The sequence below is a fragment of the Epinephelus lanceolatus genome, chromosome 10, assembly GCF_041903045.1.
Source record: "Epinephelus lanceolatus isolate andai-2023 chromosome 10, ASM4190304v1, whole genome shotgun sequence".
NCBI lineage: Eukaryota > Metazoa > Chordata > Actinopteri > Perciformes > Serranidae > Epinephelus > Epinephelus lanceolatus.
The window spans coordinates 3,997,296-4,024,353 of record NC_135743.1 but is presented as its reverse complement, the minus strand read 5'-3'; the positions used below and the strand labels follow the sequence as shown (position 1 = coordinate 4,024,353).

The 27,058-nt window shown below is 45.6% G+C and overlaps 1 protein-coding gene across 1 annotated transcript in view; it reads right to left on the bottom strand.

Moving 5' to 3' along the window:
* Window positions 1–8,347, bottom strand: part of LOC117266070 (neural-cadherin) — a 176,120-nt gene extending 167,773 nt beyond the window's left edge. The window contains exon 1 of the mRNA XM_033641015.2: window positions 6,894–8,347. Coding sequence (XP_033496906.2) covers window positions 6,894–7,866 — 973 coding nt within the window. The 5' untranslated portion in view covers window positions 7,867–8,347. The remainder of the gene's footprint in view (window positions 1–6,893) is intronic.
* Between the last annotated feature and the right edge of the window lie 18,711 nt (window positions 8,348–27,058).

The following is a 27,058-nucleotide window of genomic DNA, read 5'->3' as shown; positions in this document are numbered from 1 at the left end:
ATGTCATGTGTTGTTGCACAGGGTGCGTGTTGATCGTTGCAGTCTGGATGTGATGACCTTGTCCTACTTGGTGATTGGTGAGCCGTCTCGCCTAAGGCTAAAGCTGATTGGCTGTCAATAAGCTATTAGGACAACAGATACAGAAAGAAAGGGGGACAGAGTGGTGGAGGAGTGAGGACAGAGAGGACCAGCAATTTAAAGTCCTGACAGCGTCCACCTACTGATCTTCATTACAACACCCTGATGATGTAACTCTCCTCTGAGACGCACCAACACTCGTACAGTTGTTTAGTTTTCTGAGAGGAAGGAAAAGTTCCTCATTTTGAGAAACATCACTCGCTTTCCCTCTGATAGTTAGAAATAAAGATGGATCTCATGTCTGAGTCAGACCTAGCTTAGCATAAAGACTGGAATCAGGTGGAATCAGCTAGACTGGCTCCACCCAAAGTTCAGAAATAAAAATCCAGCAAACACCTCAAAAGCTCAGTGATGTAACATGAATCTGGTTTGTTTCATCTTTACACAAACAGAAATAAAGACATGACAACTTTTCTTCCGTTTTGATGGAGCTAAGCTAGCTGTTACCGTGGATGTATAAAGACAACTGAAAACCGTGTTGGAGGCGGAGTCTGAAAGCTGCTCGGTGGCACATGAAGCTCGATTTCTGTGGTAAGAAATTACCTGGATTATCTGCATCATGGGGTCCAAAGAGCAGGTGCACTAGTGACTTCCTCCAGAAAAATGTCTAACTTTGGGTTTAGCGCTCCTCTAACTGAAACAGGGACAAAAATAATTTGATCATGCAGCTCTTCTAGAATTTACAAATGTTATCAGACCGAATGGATCAAATCCTGATAGTTATACAAGTCATTTCACAGGGTTGTGACGCCATTCATCAGCCTCATATGCCTCATCAACCATCAGCCTCAGAGTCATCAGCCACCACCACCACCAGTGTCTGGACTGCATGGGGGGATTTATCCTGCTGCTGCACAGATGTCTCTCGATCAGAAAATATCTCCCTCTGGTGTCCAAGCGCCAAAGACTTCTGTTAAATCTTAATCAAAACAGATCATCTGTTAATCTGTACGCTCATATTCTGTATTAAATATAGTCTTTACTTCATTCCTCTGTCTCTCCTGATTGGACAAGGACATCTTCAGACTGTTCCTTTAACCTCTTGGTTCCACAGCTGATAAACTGTTTTTAAACTGTTCAGATTAAAGGAAGTTTTTTTTTTTAAATTATTATTATTGGGGTTTTTTATGCTTCCCGAAGCTAAAAAATATTTTTTCTTGAGTCTTCCTGAGTGACAGGAGGAAATGCACGACCCTCCCTTTTTTTTAAAAACTAACATTCAACATTCAGATTTGTTTTTTCTGACAGGAGCATCGCACATGATGTGTTCAAGGACAAGATATTGGAAAATACAACAACGATTTTTGTTTTTAAGAGTTTCTGGCTGTGATAAGTGGTGTAATTTTGGTGATTTTTAAAGAAAACACGCCTAACAAACCCACAGGATTGGAAAACATGCTGTCTTTAAAAATCAACAGTAAAATAAATAAAAATACAGCCACTTACAGTTGGTTATCTCTCCCCTTAGCCAAACTAAAAAACCTAAGTCCCTCTCCAGTGCTTAAAAAATATTTGACATGCCTTCCCCTTTTTTGCACCACACCCTGCCCTCTGATAAATAACAAACGGTCCCTAACGAGCTGCAGAGTTCGTCTCATTCACAACTGTTAATGCTAAATTCTAATTTGATGACTATGGGCCATAATTTTTGTGTGTGTGTTGCTGCTTTGTTGCCTTTTAAAAAGGTCATTCTGGGGAGCTTCACTGAGTGGTCACAATAATTTATCCTGCAGCTACACACACACACACGCACACACATGCTGAAATACCAACAAATAAACATGCATACTGAGGCTGGTGCGATCAATGTATGTGACACTGACAAATACACAATCACTGTGAAGCTCAGCAGCCTCGAGGACATGCAGTCCTGTAGTGTTTGGTGTCTCACACACACACACACACACACACATAGACACGTGGTGCGATGGCAGGTTGCTTCAGGCCTCGGGCTAAATCCAGAAATAAAGACAATAGAATAAACAGGAGGAAAAAACTGTGTGTGTTTGTCACCTCAGGGCTGCCAAGCACAGAAAATCTGTCTGAGAGCCTGACAGACCAGAGCCATGTTTGTGTAATAATGTGTATCCGTGTGTGTGCACCAAAACAATAAATAATAGTTAACAGTGGAGCTGCAGTTTAATGAGGGAACAGGCCCGTCGGTGTGCAGCCAGCTGCATTAATTGCAGCCCAACAGGAACAATTTTCTCATTTAAATATGCAAATAAACACATTCATTACAGTTAATGGGACAGTGAGGAATAAAAAAAGCTCTGCGCTCTCATAAGTTCGTCTGAGTCACAGTCTGAAGTTTCAGTCAGTCTTCACAGGTGCAGTGATTTCTGCATTGGTTGGCTTTGTTCGTCCTGATAGCATTTAATCAAATGTTAATCCGTCTAATCTCTAATTGGATCTGACTCTTTTCAGCTCTCTGAGATGTGTAATCAGCAGAAACACTGCAGCGTGGCGGCTTAATTAATGTTGACAACCTGTAGCTACAACTTAACACGAGCCAAGCAGCAGAAAATATGAAACGCTGAGTGAATGTTTCTGACACACACCGAGCTGTTAAGCTGAGGAGTTTCAAATATTCATTGGATGTGCATGAAAGTTTAAGCGGGAGATTCTCACTCCTGAAGCTGATGTGACGTGATTGGCTCGATCGTTTTAAGACTCGCCGTTGTTCTTGTTGAACTACAAAACACACGGTTCACTGACAGACGAGCTGTTACAGCTGATACAGGGTGGAACTTCTTTCTCCAGCAAAGCATCCTCTGTGAGTTCAGACAGCCGCCTGCAGAGAGCGCGTTACACAACAGACAGGTTTCATCTGCAGCAAATCACTCAATAATTTAACATTAATTAGATAAAAACAGTGACTTTTATCACTCAGAACGGTTGACTTCATGTTGCTTCATATTTTTTAGTTCACATCCATCCATTGAAGCACACATGCTGTTGAAATAAGAAGAGGAAACAAGAACACACAGGAGGAAGGCTGCCTGAAGTCACAGCCTACACGCATAAACAAGAGGGCAAACAACTGTGTGTGTGTGTGTGTTTCCTGTACATTTATTGAATGCCAAGGACTCAGTAGAGTCGCTGCCATCTGCAGTGATGGACGAGCTGCCAGAGAGACAGAGCTGTGTATGTGGAGATGATGTAGATGTCTGTGTGCTGTGTGAGGGTCACATGTCCACGATTTATTATATACAGGAGATAAAGTGTGTGCGTGTGTGTGTTGTTCAGTGTCTGAATATCCTGCAGCAACTAGGGGGTCCAGCTCAACCAACGTCTAGCACACACATCACTGTGTTTCAGCAACAAAAGCACGTGGTTGGGTTTAAGAAAAAAGACCAGTTTGTCTTTATAACCTCACGGGATACAAACACCGCTCTCCCAGGTGAAAGTCCGTGTTTTGTTGGACACATCCACCACCCCTCCTGCCCAATCTACTCGGACTTCTGCTGCCCTACCTTTCACTATTGTCCCGCTGTGTTTCCCCCTGATGCCATTAAGGACGGCTTTTTTGGTGTCTGACACCGGAAGTCACCGCCCTGGCGTCGGATTTCAACAACTTCAGAGTGCGACCAGGTTGTACAAATCGACAACTTTAAAGATCCTATGCCGCCATTACTAATTGGAAACACTGATAAAAAAAATTGCATGAATGTATTTGTATTTAAACTGCAATAACAAAATATATAATGTATATTTTCTGGAAACTGAACTGACCAAACATATGTGGATTAAATCAGCAGACAGGCACATGTACATTTTGACAAATAATCCACTTAATTAAAAAGCTGCACATCGATGCACAAATCCATATAATCCATTACTATCTGCAATATTGTCCACAAACATCAAAGGGTTAGCTACCTCAATATTAATGCAACAGAATGATCTATGGACGAAGTTTTCCTGTAGGCTCAATGGTATTTTTCCTCTGATAAACACATTTGTTTTATTTTCATTTTATTTTATTTTTTATTTAATTCTTTTTAAAAAAAATCTTTTTTTTAATTTAATTTTTGTATTTTTTATATTTAGTGAAACATTTACATAATTAAAGCATGTGGTGTTGGTATTACGTCCACACGTAACTATCAGTACGTTTAAGTCTTAAGTGGATTTTTGTGACTTCTTTAAAGTCTGACTCAAGTCCAGGTCTACAGCTCTGACTATTTCTTTTATGTACAGTAACTATAGTGTGACTACTTGCTGCACTCTCATTCACATAGAAAAATATGAATATTAATGAGGTGTGAATGTTTGGAGGGTGAAACTTAAAAGTGAGTAGAAGAAGATGTGGAGGTGAGCAGGTCCAGAAGGTGACCTGATGTGAAGAGTTGATGGAGATCAGCTCCAGGTTATCTGGAGGAACTCAGCTCAGACTGCCAAAAGTTTAAACTACAGAGAGAATCTGCCGAGCCAGCTGACCAATCAGAGGCCGGCGTGCTGGAGTGTGACTCCCTCCTCAGGACTCGTTCCCACACATCAGAATCAACCACAACCACTGCAGACGAAAGACAGGTCGCCTCAATCAGCCGGCCAGTTTACAGCACGCTCAGAGCCGTGTCCACACACACACACACACACACACACACATGCCGACCACAGCCACACACCAGAGCTGACCTGAGCTCTGCAGTCTGCTGTAACACAAACAAAGCTTCCTGTCGGAGGATCTGGGCCTGTTGCGGCCCGTGTGTTCAGACCTGGGAGAGCTCCAGGTGAGCAAACACAACTAATTTCCACAAATAAACAGCGGAGATGCAGTTTGGATCGACTGATTGGCCAAATCTGACCAGAACACCGAGCCACCGCCGCCATCCAGATGTGGGGGGTTATGCTCTTGGCTAAACATTTACTTTGGAGGGGGAGGGGGACGTCGATCATGGTGGCATCTGGACGCCGTTTCATTCTGTCAAATAACTGCAGGGACACTGATTCACTTCAGCTTCATATTGACCTGCTTCAATACTGATGTCAAAGATTTATTAAAGGTCCAGTGTGTCAGACTTACTGTCAGAGATGTGAGGTAATATAATCAGTCTGTTTTCTTCAATGTTTAATCACCTGGAAATAAGAATCCTTGTGTTTTTGTTACCTTAGAATGAGACTTTTATATCTACATTGGGAGCAGGTCCTCGTCTGTGGAGATCCCCATGTTGCACGGCCATGTTTCTACAGTAGCCCAGAATCCCAAACACTGGCTCTACATAGTGACATTCACTTTTTCACGTCGGCCACCGCAGTTAGAAGCCTCTCCGCAACGAGCAGCTTCGAAAAAACACTGATTTTTTTTAAAGTGAAACTGTTTCATTCAGTGTTCAGGTGCTCAGATCAGAGGTGGTGACGTATTTTTGGGGAAAACTGGTTCAGAGACACATCTGAATTTTGGGGAGATACATAATCACCAATTTTATGGAGTGTAAAAACAAGTAGTGTAGCAAATGACTGTTGGCAGGGAGTAATAAGTCAAGTACTATTATTGCTTTTGAAAAGAGTAATGAGTAATATATTACATTTTCAGAGTGATGAGTCCGACACAGGTGAGCATCGTATCGCTGTGAAGCAGAGCTGAAAAAAATAAATCCAGACAGTTACAGAATCTCAACCAAACCTTCAGTACAGAGCTTAGAAATATCAGTGCTGTACAGGAAGGGTGTGTGTGCGCGTGCGCGCATGTGTGTGTGTGTGTTAACGGGATTTTGAAAGTAAAATCTGTGTGTGTAGTGAGTTGAGGTGTGTTTACTTTGCTCACCACACACACCAAACACTGTCAATTCTGTTTGTCCTTTAACGACCTGCTGGCAACACACACACCCCCTCTGTGTGTGTGTGTGTGTGTGTGTGTGTGTGTCTCCCTCTACACGCACACACACACACACACACACACACACACACACACACACACACACTTGGCTGCAATGAGAGGTGTGCTGTAAGGAATGAATGAAAGAGTGGAAAGTAGCCGATGACGGTTGAGGTCGATTCAGACTCTGTTGGAAGCGAGCCAACACACACACACACACACACACACACACACACACACCTCAATGAATGAATGATCATTAACGGAAAAATCCTCAATAAATTAAAACCACTGTTGTGAGAAAAACTACAGAAAAACCAAAGGCAACAACAGGATTAAAGGACCAGTACACTGTTTTTAAATGTTGTAGCCCGTTCACGACAAACTGCTGACAAAATCACTGCTGACCTTTGACCCCAACACATCATGAAGAACCGGCACAAATTCAAAGGATGCGACCAAAATAAAATCAGTAAAACTTTTCGTATCACACTGACTGCCTTCTGATTCATATCAAAGAAGGGTGGAGTGTTGTACGAGTTGCTGATCGCTCCTCTCCCTCCAGCGGATACCTTCTGACGTCATGTGTCTTGGAAAACTTTAAAATCACAGTTTGTCGTTGTTTTTTAAAAACTGTACAAAAATATGCGGTGTTTTTGAAAGACACGTTTGTTTCCCCTCTCAGCAGAAAATGAGCCAAGCACAGCACCAGCCCTCAAATCAAAGCACATCCAAATAAACACACAAACATGGATCCATGACGATCAAACTTCATCACCAGCAAAAACCTCCAAACTGTATATTTCACAGCTTCATCAATGAATCCAACAACATGTAAAACCTTGACGATGCAGCAAACCATCATCAGAGCTCCGCACATGAACCAAGTCCCCTTTGCGCTTTTACGCACGAAAAGAAAGAAGAGTCTTCTTACCTCGGAGGTTCTGGATCTTCACCACCACCTCTGCGGGCTCCCGCAGGCTGCGCGCAAGGTACAGACGACCCGAGTCCCGCTCGATCTGGACCGGAGAGTCCGCCTCGGACATCACCTCGAACCACCGCTGCTCGAACTTCTGGTCCGGCACCGTGAACACCAGGTCCCCGACTCTGACGTGGTCCGGGACGATCACGGTGTAGGTCAGCTCCTCGGTCAGAGCCCGGGGCCTCCGCCGCGCTCTGCTGGAGCGGCGGACGTTGACGCGCAGGAACACCGGGCCGCCTATCAGCGCCACATCTCCGCCGTCATTCACGTAAAGGCGCAGGGTCACCTGGCTGACACCCAGGAGGGACCCGACCAGCCTCACCTGCCCGGTCTGTGGAACCACGTGGAGCAGGTGAGACTCCGGTGACGCGTAAAAAGTGACGCGTCCGTTTCTCTCCGCGTCGCCGTCCTTGGCGTCAAAGCGAGCCACCTCGGTACCGAGCGGCGTCAGCTCGTGCACTTCAACCGTCTGGTTCCCGCTGGTGAACCGGGGGATGTTATCGTTCCTGTCCGACACTTCAACCTGGATGGCGACCGGTCTCTTCAGACACCTCGCCGGCAACTGCACCGTCAACTCGTACATCGCTATAAACTCCCGGTCCAGAACTTTAGCGGAGACCAAACCCAGGTGCCCCCGATGGTCCCGGTAACCGCGGTAGTGAACGAGCCTAAAATCCGACGCGTAATCCCCCGTCAGGCTGGCATTCAAGTCCGCGCCGGGGCAGCCGCCGGCTCCGACTGGTAGCACCACTCCATCCACCGGCGTCCCAGCCGGGGAGTTCTCGGCTATTTGTCCGAAATAGCGCGCCGGATGCCCGGGCTGCGCGGACAGACACACCGGTGAGGCATGAAGCAGCAGCAGCAGCGGGAGCAGGTGGTGGAGGAGGTTGTGCAGGGGAACCGGTCCGGTTGCAGCTTTGGTCATGTTTCCATCAAATCCCTTTCAGTTGGAGAAGACAGCAAAGTGTCCGCGAGAGCCACAAAGCGGATCTGTCTCTTAGTGATCCAGTGTCAAAGGAAATTACGCGCAAAAAATATTTCTTAGCGGAGAGAACAAAGTTCCCTGCTGCAGGAGAGAGCGCTCAGTGTTTCTTATTAACTCCTAAATCCGTTTTGGTGCGTGAAGTGCAGAGCGCAGAGTCCATCCAGTGCGCAAAGGGAAAATATCAGTAAAAGCATGAAGCAGATTTTCTCTCCAGTCAGTTGATCATTCAATCGAAAACACTTTTACGCACAAGTGTAAAAATGATTCTTCTCCGTTGTCCCCGGTGAAAATGCAGCAACATCAGCAGAAGTGATGATAAAATAAACTCATATTTTTCTCAGTTAGGTTCAAATATTTTCCAGTGTACAGATGATGCTGATGATGGTGATGATGATGCGCCAAGTTGCTCCAGAGTGTTCGGAGCGTCTCCACCGGAGGATGGATCAGACTGACGGGCACAAAGACACCCAGCAGACTCCATGTGGCTCCGCCGGCACCGCCCAACCCGCAGGAGAGGGACCAATCACAGAGCAGGAGCGAGTCTGAGTGACAGCCTGAAGGTACCGCCCACTGGATGCTGAGTCAGCTGATGGAGAGAGAGGGAGAGAGGTGACACACAGAAAGGGTTTGTGGGTAGTTCTGTACCATTTCCCATCATCCTCCTGACCCATGTGAGAATCACTACATCAGACCTGCTGACCTGTGATCAGCTGTCAGCTCAGGTAACACACAGGTCAGGACCAGATTGTTTCTGCAGCCTGATACTGAACAGGTCTGCTGTAATATTTCACAAAATATTCTGTAACTCATTTCACATTTATATTTTCCCATCCAGCAGGAAGATGGAATTTGTTACATAGAAATTAATAATGAGCCAATGTGAAGCTGCAGAATGACTGCAGGGTGCTGCCGAGGAAGGAAACTGATGCAGTTTTGTATGTTCCAGTCGGTTTCTGTTAAATGTGTAACATGAACATGCCACATATAGTGACTACTAACAGGAAACAGGAGCCACAAGTAGAGTGCAGATCTCTGCCAGGCGGCCACCTGAGCTGACTGCAGACACTCGAAGCTTTCTCACCTGCCCTGTTTGGTTCAGTTCAGTCAAACTCAAGTTCATTTGCCCCCTCAGTGCGGTTCATTTGGGCAGGTGTGAACACAGCAATCACACTCAGGTGTGAACACAGCAATCACACTCAGGTGTGCACCAAAACAACCGGACCGAGACCTTCTTGAAGAGGTGATCTCAGTCCGGTTATAAATAAACTCTGGTGCGGTTGGTTTGTGGTGAGAAGGTGTTCCGACCTGGATGTGAAGCAACTGCAGTCACATGACACATTGTTTGGGTTAAACATGAGCATGTTACAGTCCTGGAGGATTATTAAAGTCGCTACAAGGAACTTTTAACTGGATATGCAAAAGTCTCTCGTTTCTGCTGATGTCTGTGCGTGACCTACAACAGCAAATGAGACCATCGGTGTGAAGGTAAGCTATTTCTATATAGTGTATATCCATACCTTTAGGAAACTGGCTCCGGGTCCGCCCCAGGTCGCTTCCAGGACGAAGCGATTTACAGCACTCAGGCGGCACACGTCATCTTACCTAGCTGCTTACATTTATAGTGACTCTTATAAATAGTCGCTATTCCTCCTCCTTGACCCGACGTCCGCAGGGAGTTAAAATAGCAGCAATCATCGGGTAAAAGTTCTGTGAAAGCACTGGACTCACCAACAGTCAGCCACGTCTCAGTCACACAGAGAAAATCCAATCCTCGGGAAGTCAGGAAATCCTTCAGGATAAACGTTTTGTTCGCTACCGATCTAGCATTTACCAGCCCAATCCTGGCAGGAGCCGGCGGGTCCACGGCATTAGCTGTCCGGGGAGCCACACACAGAGGCCACAGGTTGCGCAGATTCACGAGGAGAGCAGGGGCCGCAGGGCTGGAACACCTCATCCGGGCCGACGACAGGTACCAGCCAGGCGGACCCAGACTGGGTCCAGTGAGTGCCGAGAAATAAAGAGGTGAGGCACCGCTCCATACTCAGTCCAAGAAGCCGTGGAAATGCTCGCCAAACAGGCCTTCAGCCTTACCAGCCGACCGCTGCGTTTACCCCGGCGGCGGTGGCGCTTACGCTGGAGAGGTGGAGCTGGGGCGCGGCAGAGGTGAGCTGGGATCCCCGATAGGAGCGGGGGCAAAGTTTTCCTGTCTTGTTGTTTCATTCATCCCCAAAACAAACACATGCGCGAGCCAGGTAAGCGTCTTTACGACAATACGCTCTAGAGCTCATGGGAAATGTAGGCTTCATTCCGGCAAAACACTACCGCTTTTGTCCACAGGGTCGCCAAAATCAACTCAAAATGAAAGTTCCTTGTAGGGGCTTTAAAAGTGCACCTCCTCCTGTACTGCCTTAATATGCACATTCAGCACATCCAATGCATCAAAACATTGTTTTCTAGTTGGAGCCGCGCCTCGTTTTCAAACTGTATGGTTTGACTAAAATGAACAATGACAGCAATATAGTCCACGATGAGCAGCACTAAAATCAACCTGCGTAGTTGTCCCTCCATTGTGACATTAGAAAGTGTCACATTTATCTTGCAAGTGTACTCTTCTTCAACATTTGCTTTACTTCCTGGATTTTTCCCACATGGAAATTCTGACCAATCAAGAGCAGCTTTCTCACACAAGGCATTTGATCTGGTCCTCTTGTAAATGCTGCCGTGAGAACACAAACCAACTGTAGGTGTGAACTCACCCTCAGAACACGCCTCGTTTATCCTTGAAGGAGCCACGGCACGTTTCACAGAGCAGAGTGCTCCTGCTAACAGGCTGTGTGAAATCTAGATGTAATTATGGATAATAACTGAAACACAGCCACAAATCTTTGACCCAGGTCGTTTATGACTGGACTTCAATGGTATCAACTCTGTCCTAGGTGACAGAAAACACAGTAAATGAATGAATGAATGAAAATAAAGATTAATGACACAGTGGAAACAATACGTCATATCAATATATTCTGTGGCTCCTGGGATCAAACACTATTGTTTCCTCTTGACCAGTCTGTTAACCTTTGACCTCCATTGTTTACAGTGTTACACACATTGATACATCACTGACAGGAGCCGCCACACTGACACTGTTTTTGCAAAGTGCACCAATTAATGTTTCAAAAACCAGTTCCTGTAAAGTGATGCTCCTCAAAGGTCCAGTGTAATCATCTGAAAATTAGAATCGCTGTGTTTCTGTTACCTTAGAATGAGCCGTTTATACCTACATAAGGAGCAGGTCCTGCTTTGTGGAGACCATGTAGAACCATGTTTCTACAGCAGCCCTGAATGGACAAACCAAACACTGGCCTAACACCTAGTTCACATTACACGATTTTCACCATGATGTTGACGTCGCAGAGGATCTTGAGAGCCACCTTGGGTCGGAGGCGATTCGGCAGATAGTCTGCCACGACGAGTCCTCATGTGTGAACAAGCCTATGAGCAAGTCGCCCCCTCGTCTGTGACTGGGACTGGATATCTGGCATGCTAGAAAACTGGAGAAGTGTGACACGACTGACAAAGAGCATCAGCCAATGAGAGGCGGGATACATTCCACGTCAGCACACAGGAGGACGGAAGAAATGTGAGGAGGATGAGCTGCAGGGTTGCCAGGTCTGCTTATTAGCCGCGACTTTGGGCTTGTTTCTAAAGTGGAGTTGCTTATTTGGGCTTGCTCTCTAAACGTCACCTTCCTCTATATACTGTATATCCATCTCTGCGATGCAAAATCAGGGTGAAAATCATGTAATGTGAACTAGGCTTTAGCTAGCAGCCCTACTGTGATGAACAGCAGAAAAAAACCTTATTTTTTTAACATGAAACTGATTTATTCAGTGTTTTTTCTGGTTTAAACCACCTGCTCAGTTTGTTCTGGAGAAGAAGAGACCTCTGTGGATAATCTGACTCCTGGTGAAAACCTCCTGAACAATGATCACTGAAGGAATTCTAACCAGGAGACGTTTCAGCTGGTTGCAATCTGCAGTCCTCACCACTAGACACCACTAAATCCTCCTAAATCTTACACACTGCTCATTTAACGGATATTTGGTCCAATAACTTTATAAAGAGTCCACGTAAGTATCAGGAGACGAAGCTCACGTTAGAGATGACGACAGGATGCAGGCGTGTCATGTAGAGTTGTTTAGTGAAACAAAAACTAAGCAGATCAAATGTGTACAGTGCAACAGAAACATGCACCTTAAATCAGACTTTAGATGTCAGAAGGCCCTGAAACAGAACGCTGCCTCAAACCTTCTTCATATCTCCAGTTCAGAAACGTGGAAACTTTGTCACATGTCATTTTGAGCTTTTGTTGAAGACTCCATGAATCCTAAATATTGACATCTTTATAAATAAAATCTAAACTTTACTTATCTAGCAACATTAAATATGTGGTACAAAGTACTTAAAAAGATCTATTCTGTTCAAAGATGTCCGCTGATTGAGATAATTCTTCGATCCAGAAGAGCGTCATCATTCCTTGGTGATGTCTCAGCTCGAGCGCAGACAGACGGCAGCAGAGAGGAGTTTTCTGCTCTGAGATTAAAGTGATTTCATTCACTCTGCGTGTCATTTTCCCATCATGTCATTTCACCCACTTCCTCTTCTCCTCCACACTGTGATCAAAGGCCCGAGACACTTTTCATTCAGCTTTTATAGAGCGCTCAAGAACAAAACACGTGCAGACAATTTCTACATATAGACTCAAGATTAGATACATTTTCGAGAACTTCAGAGGGATTTCCTGAACGATACACACACACACACACACACACACACACACGCCTGATTTGATCTCTAACGGAGAAGAAAACAAGTGTACTCTCTGTGAAGAATAAAGATCTTTCTTCTCTTTAAATCCTCGAAGCACCGAGAAAAGAAAACCATATTGATCTCAGCAAATTGCTCTTTTATTGAAAAGGTCCTCGTTGATAAATAACGCCGCTGCAGGCTGTCATCATTACTGCAAACAGGAAACAGAAGATGACCTGCAGACTGAGGCTGTTGGTTATCTTAAAAAACTGGACACAAAAAACTGAAACTGTCTGCATGGTGAGACGTTGCAAGACATGTAAGAAAATAGGTTTCAGTTGGGTGAACTGTGTTAAAGGAGCAGTGTGTAAGATCTAGGGGGATTTAGTGGCATCTAGTGGTGAGGACTGCAAATTGCAGCTAGCTGGAACTTCTCCTGGTTAGAACTGAGGTTTTTACCAGGAGCAAAGTTATCCACAGAGGTTTCTTCCTCTCCAAAACAAACAGACTGGGTCACGTAAACCGGTGAAAACCCTGGATGAAGCAGTTTCATGTTACAAATCAGTGTTTTTCCAACAGTACCTTTTCCATTTCTGCCAACATATCTCCCTACTGGACCTTTAAACCTTTGGTCTGTCCTCCCTCTGTGTGCTACCGCGGCTCATTTTGTTGCTTTGCTTTCCTTTTTCCTGACAACAGCCTACCTGGACTTCCTTTAATCTGTCTAAAAGTCTAAACCCAACGCAGTCTCACTCTGAAGTTGCTGAATACCGGTGCTTGGTCGGTGACTTCTGGCGTCAGACACCAGCGAAAAAAATCGTCCTTTCACGTCAGCATGACGTGGCTGGCTTCTGTTACTGTTTAATGGTGGCCAGTGGCATCAGGGGGAAATGTGGTGGGACAACAACTAAAGTTAAGGCAGCAGTGCCTAAAAGTCGGTGGTTGCTGGTCCCATTTACCACCACTCCCGCCAGCCCTGCTCGGACTTTTGCCGCCTTTACTTTCGTTTTTGTCCAGGCGTGTTTCCCCCTAATGCCACTGGGCGCTGATAAACTAAAACTGCAGCCGATTGCATATCATGCTGACATGGACGGCTTACTTTGTCTGTGTCTGACAACTTCAGAGTGAGACCAGGTTGGCCAGGCTGTTTTTTTGACAGAATTTTGAAACTTGTCAGTCTTTTCAAACAGCAATCAACTTCAGGTTTTGAAGGCTGCAGTGACACCATTACATGTGTTTCCAGGGAGGAAAAGATCTGGTGTATTGATGTTGGTTGATAAGTGGCATTGCCTCAGGGTCTTGCAACCTGCAAAATGCTTTCTGTGTGATCGAGGCCTTAGTATAAATTTAGAGCTAATGTGAAAACTTAGATTAGCGTTAATGAATTTTAATTGTTTCCAACTAAGATCAACTTGCTCTGAACGTCTTGAACCTTTTAGTTCCTCCAGTTTTTGGATCTTTTGGAGTTAAAACATCTAAAGAAGACACACAGGGGTTTACTTACCCATAATTCAGTGCTGGAGTTGATGTGATGGAGTCATTTTAATCTTCAGAGCAACTGCGTCCCGCTTAAACTGAAAGCAGCTCCATTTCATGAGGAGGTTGTTGTGGGTAGAACTTCGTCCCGAGGTCACAAGAATCAACTTGACATTTTTTTTTTATGCTTTTGAAATTGAGCCTCGGTCCTCTGCTGCTTGTGTGGCTGTGAGCTGCAGCTTCAGGCTGATCGTCTCTGCAGCTCTGCACACAGGCGACATGTTGGCTGCAGCCTCCAATCAATCGGTCACGCTGCTCAGAGTCCTCCATCAGGAAACATTCAGAGGAGGAAGTCAGCCGAGCTGGAAACACGGCGTCACGACCTCACTGTGTGGATCAGAAACAGAGAGGTGTTCATTAAACACCAGTGAGAATGTTTTCATGGGTGAAACGACAGAGCATGTTGTGTCTCTGTGCCGTCTCCTCAGCAGCATGTTGCCTCTGTGAGTGACTGTGTGAGCAGGTAAATCTGTCACACCTGTGTTAACATTAGTCGTAGCCGATGGGATTGAAGTACATGGTGCCAAATCCCCAGAAAATATTTCAGTCATCCAAACCAGCTTTAGAGAGGGACGCATGTGTGTGAGCTGAGGAGGCTTCACCTGCACAGGTGTGACTCATCAAGCTGATCAGCAATCAGTGGAGGACAAAGAGCTTCTCCAACCACATGTGTGTCTGTGTCATAATATTCCACCATACATGTATGTTCATGATTCATTTAAGACACTCTGCAGGATCCACCTGCTTTACAGGAAAGGTGTGTGAATATTTAATACGTCATATATCCATCAATCATTTATTTGTCACATGGAATTACAAGGTACAACTCCAGTGAAAATGTGATCCCATCAGCTCCTTTAACATGTGCACTGTAACTTAGTCCAGAGCAGCGACGCCTTAAGGTGCAGACACACCAAACCGACATCAAAGAACTAGCGGCGACGAAAGCCAACTGTTGCGTCGCCTCACGTCGCCCTGTGTCAGTTGCATTTGAACACACTACACGGACTACATCCAGCGGCCAAGTGGCACATACGTTCTGCGCCTGCGTGATCGAGAGCGGAGTGAGAGAGTGGTACATCCTGTCAGCCGAGGGGTTTCCTATCTGTGCAGCCGAGCACCGCAGCACCTCCACGGACTATTACATCCAGACGGTCCCGGTGTTTCCTCCGCAGGCTCCACTTCACTCAGCTGCCCAATAAACACGCTGCTTCTTCCCACTTTAACCTGAATAACAAACCAGGGCTTGGTGCTCCGGTTGGATCCAAACGGAGAGCCGGGGCTAGCTCAGAGACTAGCGGAGGCTAACTGGCTGTGCTTCCCTCCGGTCATGCTGCGGCTAACGCTCCGCTAGCCTCACAGCTAGCTCCGGTTTGTTATTCAGGTTAAAGTGTGAAGAAGCAGCGGGTCTGTGGGGCAGCTGAGTGAAGTGGAGCCTGAGGAGGAAGCACCGGTTAGCCCCGGTTTCACTACAGGCAGATTCACTCACTACAGGGAAGAGGAAATAAAACCTGAACAGCCAATCAGAGTGATCTCTCTCACCGACAAGCTCTGCCGGCGATTCAACATGCTCAATCGGCCGAAAAGCCGCCGATGCCTAAGTGCAGACAGTGCGGGACACACCGCAAAAACTAGGCCGACAGACGCTCACCAACAGCCCAACTTTGGTCGACGGCCGACCGTCGGCTTGGTGTGTCAGGGCCTTTACAGGTGCTTATGTGCAGTGTACAGCAGTGATCCACAGCAGGAACAGGACAACACCTCACATTCCCACAGTCACACAAGTCCTTATTCACATAGAGCACATGCCTCCTCACCCTCTCTAAGCAGAGTCCAATAAAGCTTTCAAAGCGAGTGTTTTTATTGTCACGTTAGCAGCTGCAAATATGAGTTTGTAGACCTTTGTTCAAATAACTTTTTGCCACCATTTGTGGTACAGCAAGGCGCCTTGTGTCACGTGATCAGTGCAGCGCTGCAGTTTTTAACATCTGATATCTGGTATAAAATGCTCATTAGTGCTATGTCGTAGGCAGCTGGACTTGCTTGCATTTCTTGAAGATGTTTCACCTCTCATGTTCTAACGGACTGGTGCAGAGTCACAGGCTTTAAACTCTGTGTTGGTGCGAACCCTTACAGAGTCGTTGACCCATCTGGACATCATGTGTGTCGTTAGGGTCAGGTGGAACCAGGTGAGAATGGGTCTGGGGAGGGATCTCAAGACTGCACTGTAGGTGGGTGATAAGTGGTGTGGTAGGCCACCTCCTCTGTTTAACGAAGGTTAATGGACAGCCAAGTCCTGAGTCACATCTAAAGGAGAAGGGACATTCTTTCAAGGACAGCGATGTCCACATCTTGGCCAGAGAAAAAAGATGGTTTGAAAGAGGCGTGAAAGAAGCCATCTACACCAAACTGGAACAATCATCGTTAAGCAGAGGAGGTGGCCTACGACACCACTTATCACCCACCTACAGTGCGGTCCTGAGATCCCTCCCCAGACGACTTAACATCCATTCACACCTGGTCTCACTGACCCTAACGACACACATGATGGCCGGGTGGGTCAACGACTCACATGTGACTTCAACAAGTTAGAACAGTTAGAACTGAAGAAGCTTCTTGGATGAGAGGCGAAACGTTACATGACGCCAAAGTGATGTATTTGAACTTGAAGAGGAGAAATTTTAGTTGGGGACAGTGCTGTTTTGCACTGCTGAGGGAGCAGAGGTGCAGAAACAGGTGTCCAGGGGGCCATTAATGTGTCATATTGTTTTGTGCAGGAGTAAAACATCTTCAAGTCGTCCATTGTACACGCCCTGTCCCCACTCACCTTACATAACCTCAGGACTGTTTGTCCACTATAATGAGGTCCACTATAAATGTCCACTATAATGAGGTCCACTATAAATGTCCACTATAATGAGGTACAGAGGCAACAGGAAGCAGAAGAGACAACTTTTTTTCAGGCTGCAGATTGGCTGCCATGTTCTTCTTCTTCTTTGTTGGCTTTAGGGTCATGGTTATATCACCACCTGTTGGTTTGGCATGCTCTTGACAGCACTTCAGTTGTGTTTTGTGTATTCATTTGGACAGAGATTTTTTTTATATTAGTGTGTGTGGCATTTTTTAAAGAACGAAAGAGGGAAAACCCTGTTCAGAAAAATACCCGTCTCTGTGTAGACGCGGCCTGAATGACCTCAGATCAGCCTCTCAGATGTCCCCGGGAGCTGTACAGTGTTCATCCATACTGCTCCATACCAGGCTTTGGCTCTGTTACACACCCTGATGCTGTATAATGTCACCCAGAGGCAGCTCGGCTAAATATACCCGTTGTTCTACACACACCTTGACAACCTGCGATCACACTGGGCTCATTTCATTATGCCGCATGATGGGATTTTCACCACATGCAAACGAGTTTAATTAAGCCGAAACTTATTAGTCAGTGGAGTGTGAGTGAGTGGATATGTAAATGTGCAGCGGCGCGGAGGAAAATCAAATCACATGTATAACAGGATGGAAGATAAAGAGGCTTAATAGCACGGCGGCGAGCTTGCACCGTGTCATTAACACTAAATAAATGACGCCACGTAAACACGATTACCTCAGAGCTCGTCTAGACGGCAGAGATGAGATCAGCTGAGTGACAGACAGGTGAAAAAAATATTACAGATAAACTAAAATTAAGTTTTAATTTTGTCAACCAAGTTTCCTTTTAACCCCAAAGTTCAGGATCTCCCTCTTCCTCTTCCTCCCCCTCCTCATCCTCATTGCCAGCTGAGGAAAAAGAGAAAAGGGTGAGTGAGCTGTGATGAAAGAGTGGACTGAGTGGTTTTGACAGGACATTCGACACCGTCAGCTCCGTCACACTGCTTCACTGTCGGCCTGAACTGCTGTAATTTGGCTTCAGACATCTGTCAGATACAGAGAGGGAGGAGTGAGGAGCGTGAAGGGTGAAGGGAGGGGTGAGCAGGGTGAAGGGCAGAGGCAGGGATGGGGAGGGTGAACTCAGTGGGTGAGTTTTAAGTACTACAGGAAGTGATGGAACAAGAACACGACCAGCGTCTCACTCTGGTTATAATTATTATTGACTGACTTCTTTCTGAAAACAACGCAAGTTTGTTTGTGAACAGAGATTAATTCAAACGTCTCTGGGGACAGACGCAGAGAAAGGTGTTATGGGTAACTTCAGGTCGCAGCAACTGGCAAAGACACGTTATAAATAAAAGTAAATAATAAACACCTCCGTGCACCTTTTCCTGTGTGCGTTCTGAGGCAGAACGTGCAGTCTTAATGTAAGCTGTCACAAGCTGTTGAGCTTGTTGCCGTTTCTGCTTTATTAGCTTGGATGCTGCGTTACCATGGTGACTGGCATCAACAGACAACAGCGAAGTGCATGTGTTTGGGTATGGGAGTTTGAGCTGATGTGTCATATTTTCGGCAGAGAGAGAGAAAGAAGCTTTCCCATTTATGTAGGTCACAGGAAGTGATGCGTGAGGCTGTGGTGTCACCTCACCTTAGAACGACCCACCTGAGACAGGATCTCATCACCTGCAATGAACATGACGCTGGACTCACTGTCCAGCTGTGTGAAGCGTGTCATTTACAGACGTCAACACCAAGCCTGCAGATAAGAGGTTTCCAAACTGTGAGACTTAAGCGTCGTTTCCACCAAGCGGTCCAGTTCAGTCCACATCATGCCTGGTTCACACTACATGACATATCTATCTGTTCAGACAGTCTTTATGTCAGATTAGGTGCTTGTGGAGTCATAAAATCTTGTTGTGACTTGGCTGACAGACGTGACACACTACACGATGATCCACACCAATCATCCCTGGTCATTTTTCACGGCGTGCATGATGTCATCGGGTTATTCTTGTCCTATTTTTATTATATTAAAGCCGCTACAAGGAACTTTTAACTGGATATGCAAAAGTCTCTCGTTTCTGCTGATGTCTGTGCGTGACCTACAACAGCAAATGAGACCATCGGTGTGAAGATAAGCTATTTCTATATAGTGTATATCCATACCTTTAGGAAACTGGCTCCGGGTCCGCCCCAGGTCGCTTCCAGGACGAAGCGATTTACAGCACTCAGGCGGCACACGTCATCTTACCTAGCTGCTTACATTTATAGTGACTCTTATAAATAGTCGCTATTCCTCCTCCTCGACCCGACGTCCGCAGGGAGTTAAAATAGCAGCAATCATCGGGTAAAAGTTCTGTGAAAGCACTGGACTCACCAACAGTCAGCCACGTCTCAGTCACACAGAGAAAACCCAATCCTCGGGAAGTCAGGAAATCCTTCAGGATAAACGTTTTGTTCCCTAGCGATCTAGCATTTACCAGCCCAATCCTGGCAGGAGCCGGCGGGTCCAAGGCGTTAGCTGTCCGGGGAGCCACACACAGAGGCCGCAGGTTGCGCAGATTCACCCCGCGCCAGCGGGGACGAGGAAAGCAGGGGCCGCGGGGCTGGAACACCTCATCCGGGCCGACGACAGGTACCAGCCAGGCGTCAACAGGGTCCAGTGAGTGCTGAGAAATAAAGAGGCGAGGCACCGCTCCATACTCAGTCCAAGAAGCCGTGGAAGTGCTCGCCAAACAGGCCTTCAGCCTTACCAGCTGAGTGCTGCGTTTACCCCCGTGGTGGTGGCGCTTATGCCGGAGAGGTGGAGCTGGGGCGCGGCAGAGGTGAGCTGGGATCCCCGATAGGAGCGGGGGCAAAGTTTTCCTGTCTTGTTGTTTCATTCATCCCCAAAACAAACACATGCGCAAGCCAGGTAAGCGTCTTTACGACAATACGTGCTAGAGCTCATGGGAAATGTAGGCTTCATTCCGGCAAAACACTACCGCTTTTGTCCACAGGGTCACCAAAATCAACTCAAAATGAAAGTTCCTTGTGGGGCCCCTTACATCAGATTGAATTTTCAGCTGCATTGGCCATTTTCATTCCGAATTAGGTGTTTACCAGATCACTGTTAACAGGAATGAACTTTCATTCCGAAAGAAAAGGGAATTAAACTGTAAACACACTCACTATCTGTGAGCTTTATTCCTTTATATCCTCCATTATGACGAAAGAACATTGTTTGCTAGCTTGATGCTAACGGCAGTACTCAGTGGGTTGACAAAGTGCCTCTGCTGTTTCCTTTTTACTCTGTGTGCTAATGTCCCCACAGGAAATATCTAAAAGGCTGCAGTGTTGTTGGCGCACAGTTTGCACAGCAGCAGATCGCTCTGTGATCCTATTGGTCAAAGTGACATGAACAACAAAAAGAAAATCAATGCTAGACTTTCTGTCAGGATATATGCAGTTCACACAATCTGGTTGTCATATTGAAATTTAAGGTGTGCTGATGGATTCATGTCATCAACTCATGCATTGAGTAACATTACAAGTTAACGTTCCACCTTAAAAGTTGCCGGCAGTCGGCCCAGTGAATGAAGTTATTTTTTCTCAGACTCCAGCTGCTGTGAGAGGCAGCAAAACATCCTTTCATTTTATAGTTACAGTTTACTAATAAAACTCTCCACAGTTTATGCACATGTCTGTACAGGTTACATACAGTCCTAAAGGTACTATATTAAAAGTTTTTGGCGGAAACACAGCTTTAGGTTGGTGCCAGATCAGACCCGACATCCAGAGTCAGGACAGATGGTTTAAATTAAGAGGAGGAGGAGGAGGAGGAAGGTGAGCGACAGTTATCCTCCACCCTCCATCTGTCAAAAATGTCACACAGCAATCTGAGAACCATCAACTCCACCGACGAGTGAGGAACACATGTTTCTACCAGACCGACGTGTGTGTGTGTGTGTGTGTGTGTGGCAGATGAATAACAGGCTCCAAATGACATTTTAAATTGAGTGGTATTTCCCTTTAAGTACAAAGCTGAATCTCACAGCTCACTGGTGACTGACAAGTTTCTGACAGACACAAACTGTGTGATTACTACCCTCTGTGCGCACACACACACACACACACACACACACACACACACACATACACACTTAATGTCCAGCGACAGCGATAATAATTACGCCTGACGAATGAATGAAAAAAAGAGAAAACTGGCAGAGTCAAACACTTGATGGTCGTTGGACTCTCCAGTGTTGGAATGTTGCCACACACACACACACACACACACACACACACACACACACGGTGGGTCTTTGAAGCTATTTCTTTCCACTCTGTCTCTAATAACGGTGTTTTCAAAGAGCTGTCAATCAGTTGGCGCCTGCACCGCTCACCTACACACAGACGGAGTATAACGTGAGATTTCCATACCAAAATAACTTTGTCAGTTTGTTTAGACGGACTGAATGGAAATGCAAAAATGTAAAAATATTTTTCTGTGTCACCAAAAAGTTTTTACAACAACTTTATTTTTCAATGAGATGCAGAGGTTAAATCAAACTCTAACTCACATGTTGAGTTAAAGGAAAAAAAATGGGCTGAGAACCAACTGAACCTGAGCAGATCCATAACAGACTATTTGTTCTGGAAATAGTCGATCTTATTAGCGCTTAATTGCCACAATTTGAAATATATATCACATAATTTAGGCAGAGCTTGATAAAGACATGCTGAGTTGTGTCTTGCAGTCAACAAACTCAAGTTCTTCACCTTCTTTTCTCTATGTGTTGGATGCAAGTGGACAAGCAGTCAGTGCACTACCGCTGCGCTGTTTGGTTCGGTTCAATCAAACTCAAGTTCGTTTGCCCCCTCAATGCGATTCCTTTGGGCAGGTGTGAACGCAGCAATCACACTCAGGTGTGCACCAAAACAACCAGACCGAGACCTTCTTGAAGAGGTGGTCTCAGTCCGGTTCCAAAGGAACTCTGGTGCGGTTGGTTTGTGGTGAGAAGGTGTTCCGACCTGGATGTGAAGCAACTGCAGTCACATGACACATTGTTTGGGTTAAACATGAGCATGTTACAGTCCTGGAGGATTATTAATGTGCACCTCCTCCTGTACTGCCTTAATATGCACATTCAGCACATCCAATGCATCAAAACATTGTTTTCTAGTTGGAGCCGCGCCTCGTTTTCAAACTGTATGCTTTGACTAAAATGAACAATGACAGCAATATAGTCCACGATGAGCAGCGCTAAAATCAACCTGCGTAGTTGTCCCTCCATTGTGACATTAGAAAGTGTCACATTTATCTTGCAAGTGTACTCTTCTTCAACGTTTGCTTTACTTCCTGGATTTTTCCCACATGGAAATTCTGACCAATCAAGAGCAGCTTTCTCACACAAGGCATTTGATCTGGTCCTCTTGTAAATGCTGCCGTGAGAACACGAACCAACTCAAACGAAATTAGTCCCAGATTGGGACCAAAGCAAACCAACTCTAGGTCTGAAAGCACCCTAAAAATGAGTTCAGTACAGTGTGAGATTTGAGGATAGATTCTATGATTTCCAGGGGAAAAGGCAAAAGATGACATATCTCAAACTGCCCCTGAGTCATCCTAAAATATGCCCGGAAACGTCCGTGATGGAGGAGAAGCTCCTGGACCAACTGGTGGTACTCCCCATGATCCAGCCTCTTTTTTAGGGTCTCATGTACCCACACAGATCTCTGTTTATCTGCTGACAGCCTCTCACCCGCAACCAGAGCTACAGACAGCACCCTCTGCCTCAACATGGCAGCAACTACATACTGATTACTGTGAAATAAATAACATAATAAAGATTAAATAAATAATTTAGATAAAATGATGTCAAAGCCCAGACAGAAAGGATTTCTATGAATGATAAAGTCTTTGGTATGAGGGTGGTAAAGGGCCGTGGAAAGATGCAGTTAAGTCCAAATTAGACTGACATACCCCAAACCAAACCTGTGCAGACTCTTTAGGGCTGGTTTGTGTATGGAGACACCCAGCGTGGTCTCTATAGATAATTTTTGTGTCCTGTTTTAAAGGAATGTGTGCAATGGGCAACACGGAGAAGAGAAAACCTTTTGGGCAGATCTTTGGGCAACTTTCATCAGAACAAAAAAGGTACAATCTTGCAACACACCATCTGTATGTATGACACACCATTGGGCCTGATGTATGCGATATTATGTTGACTTTTGTTTGATTCTTCTAGATTTTGCAGAGACAAAAATCACCACCTTTACTCTCAACCACTGCTGCTTTGTATAAAATCAGTTCACGTGTGTCCCGGACCAAACGCTGAGCTGTGACAGTGAGAGAACTCAGAGCAGGCCCACCCGCTTTAAAGATTCAAAACACACTGAGATAACTAATTATCGGACTTGCAGTATTCACTAGTTCATTAAACACCATTACACACACTGTGAGCTGAACATCAGTCCAAACCCAGAGCGATCTGTATCAGCTGAGGAGCAGGAAGTGCTCCTCTAATAAACAGTCAAGCGTGCAGAAATCCAGCGCTGCAGGCTGTCTCTCTGTTTTGGGGGGTAAAAGTGACAGAGTCAGTAGATTCTATATTAAGATCTTCTCCGACAGACAACGTTTCCACCCCGAGTCATCCCTCTCTCCTCTGCAGGCCATCCTGCTGCTGTCAACACGAGGCCAGGCTGAGATATCCCGCTGATGGCTGTTTCTAAAAATCTGATATCAGCCGGTCAGTCTGCGCCTGAAACGCTCTCATTAACTCCTTTTTCTACATATCTTACAAAAAATCTTTCAATAATATTCTATATATTTTAATTATTTTAGCTCATACAGCTCCAGATGTTTTATTCTTTAACAATATGTTTATCTAGTCAAGGTACAGTCGCCCAGATGTGCCAGCTGTGTGGAGAAGAACTGTTTTACTGAAGTATGAACTGCTGTTGATGTCTGTGTGTTAGCCTGATCTGTTGTCATGGTTTGTCAGAGCTGGTTTGTTGCTACTTCTGGTCTAATTTATGGGATTATGGATGAATTTAGTCCTAAAATCTTTAACCTTCCAATAAACACTGAGCCTCAGTCCCAGTTTTTTCTTAAATGTGTTCTTAGGAAAGGTCTTTGTGAGATTCATGACGTGTTCTTACGCGGCACACACACATTTCTTCACACCCATGTTCTTATAATGATAAAACCCATTGTCCGTGTAAATTGAAGGTACATGCCTAATTAGCATAAATGCCCCACAAATCACCATAAAAGGGCATCAGACTGCAGGGCCGTGTGCACACACACAAACTGAAAAAGTTCAGGGAATTTGAGTAAAAGATGTCAAACTGAATGTCTGAGTGGAGCTCCGGACTTCGAACATTACAAAAAAACAACCTCTTATTTGCAGTACAGGTACTCCTGCAGAAAGTGAACGCCGAACAAGATGTGATATTAAAGGGATAGTGCACCCAAAAATGAAAATTCAGCCATTATCTACTCACCCATATGCTGAGGGAGGCTCAGGTGAAGTTTAAGAGTCCTCACAACACTTGTGGAGATCCAAGGGGAGAGGAGGTAGCAACACAACTCCACCTAATGGAGGCTGACGGCGCCCCAACGCTTTCCAGGCGGTTAAAGACACGGCATGTGTACGTCCCCTAATTTCCAGGGCTAGTTAATAACATGTCGGGCAGGAAATCCAAAGTGTGGGATCATTTTGAGAAGGTGAAGGACGAACCCAAGGTGATATGTAAACTCATCTTCATTGGTCGACTACAAACATGACGTATCATCTGAAACATGGAAGTAGCTACATGCCCATTAGCCCACAGCGTCATTAACAGGCGGCTCGCTCAGAGTGTGACGTGCACTTGGAGATAAAATATAGGCCTATATTAATGAAGGTTCATTAGTACGGTTTGTATTTCTCTGTAATGTAGCACAGTGTTAACAATGTTACTGATACTATTCTTTCTCACACCTTCAACTCAAACCACCAAAATATATCATTTAATCATTACATTCATATCAGAAACATGCAGGAGACTCGTCCACTGATGGACCCTGATGAGGACTACTGGTCGTTGAGGTAAATTCTTAGCTGGGGGGGCAGCCCTAGACCACCAAGCCAAAACTTAAATCTGGAAACTCACACATCAGCCAAACACGCTGCACAGAAGAACTGGGTGAACGGAAACAGAAGATTTTCTGCAGCTGGAGCCTCAGAATGCTCAAACAAAAGATCAAATAACTAAAATGTGACTTAAATTAATACATAATTGTATTAAAAAACCAAATCACAATCAGGTGACAAAAAACTGGACAAAAAAAATGGAGGTATGATTTGGGAAATTGTCAGCTGTAGTCTGATCAAAAGTATGGTATGTTCATTTTTAAATGTCCTATGTGTGGTGGAACTGACGGTGATATGAGGGCTGAGCGCTGCCATTAAAAAATAACTTTATCCCTCCTCACTGGTAAAAACACAAACACTGTGATGGTAAACTGTGTCTCACCGTTGGTCTCAATCCCTCACATCAGCCCTCTTTGTCACATTTCTCTCAATAACCAGTTTTTACCCACAGACGCAGTTTTCAGCAGCTCTCAGCAGAGTGGAGCTGCAGGCCCCGCAGGAAGTTTAATGACCATGGCCTCTCTCTCCTGCCGGCCACTGTGACTGACGGCCTGACGGCTCTTGATGAATGACGTTCTCTGCCTCGACAGGCTGAAACCAACGCCAGGCGGGGGAGAAGGGGGGGTGATTCAGCTGCTAAACATCAGCCCTGCGTCCTCTGAGGCCCCCGTCGCTGTAATGAGCCCGTCGCTCGGTTCAGCAGAGGGCCACGGGGGCCGAGGCCGAGTGATGAGGGCCGAGCGTGACAATCTGATGGAGCGCGAGCAGCAGAGCTGGTGAGGAAATGAGGGAAAGGAGCATGTCACTGCTGTCAGGAGAAAAGCTCATTCCTCCAGGTTTCTCTTTCTAACCTTTGTCCACTGAAAGCAGCGCAGCTCCATCTGTCTTCTCCTGCTTTATATTCACACAGCTGCACACCGGAGCTGCTGCTGCACAGACACGACCACGGCGCCTGAAGTTTCTGCTCGATGAACAAATGGGATCGCGACTTACTTTTCATTAAACATGAAAGGGAAATGTGTTTATTTACTTTCTTAGCAACAGTAAGACGAGGCGACACGGTCTCTGTCCCAAATTGTAAAATACCCACTTTTGGTCAATGGCCGCTGACATTAGACAACAGCCCCTTTTACACCGCCTCTTCAAGGCTGAAATTTCACGCCATTATTCCACGTGGCTGATCTGTATGAAAGGTACAATCACAGAATAGGGGGGCGGAGGTGTCTCGCATTTAAGCTGGCATTGAATTAACAGAGCTGAAATGAGGTCTGTATAAAAGGGTCATCCAGCAGGATGTAATTATTGGCAGCATGGGTGTGACGTTTTGAAAATGTGCTATACGTATGAGCCACAGTGGGGTATTTAAAAAGGTAGCAGTCAGCAGCTAACTCAAAGGAGAAGAACAGTAGCTGAAAACGTCTGCAAAAACAGTTTTGGGAGGATGAGATCAGCCGCCATGTAAAGGGGACGGTAAACCATTGCTGTTGCCATGTTTTGCCATTGTTATCATTTCTGCAGTGCTGCCAACGTGTACGTTAAATGTCACACTAGAGGCCGACACTGTTGCGTTACACGTCACACCCACCATGCTTCTTTTGATCCGCGATGCCGGCATGCTGTCTAAAATCACACACCGGAGCTGCATGATGCCGCTGATGTTTGGTTCTGTGTAAAAATCCGAAAGAGATGTTAACATAGGACTCTTTGTAAATGGACTGCGCTTGTATAGCACTTTTCTTGTCTTCTGACCACCCAAAGCACTTTTAAACTACATGTAACATTCACCCATTCACACACAATTACAC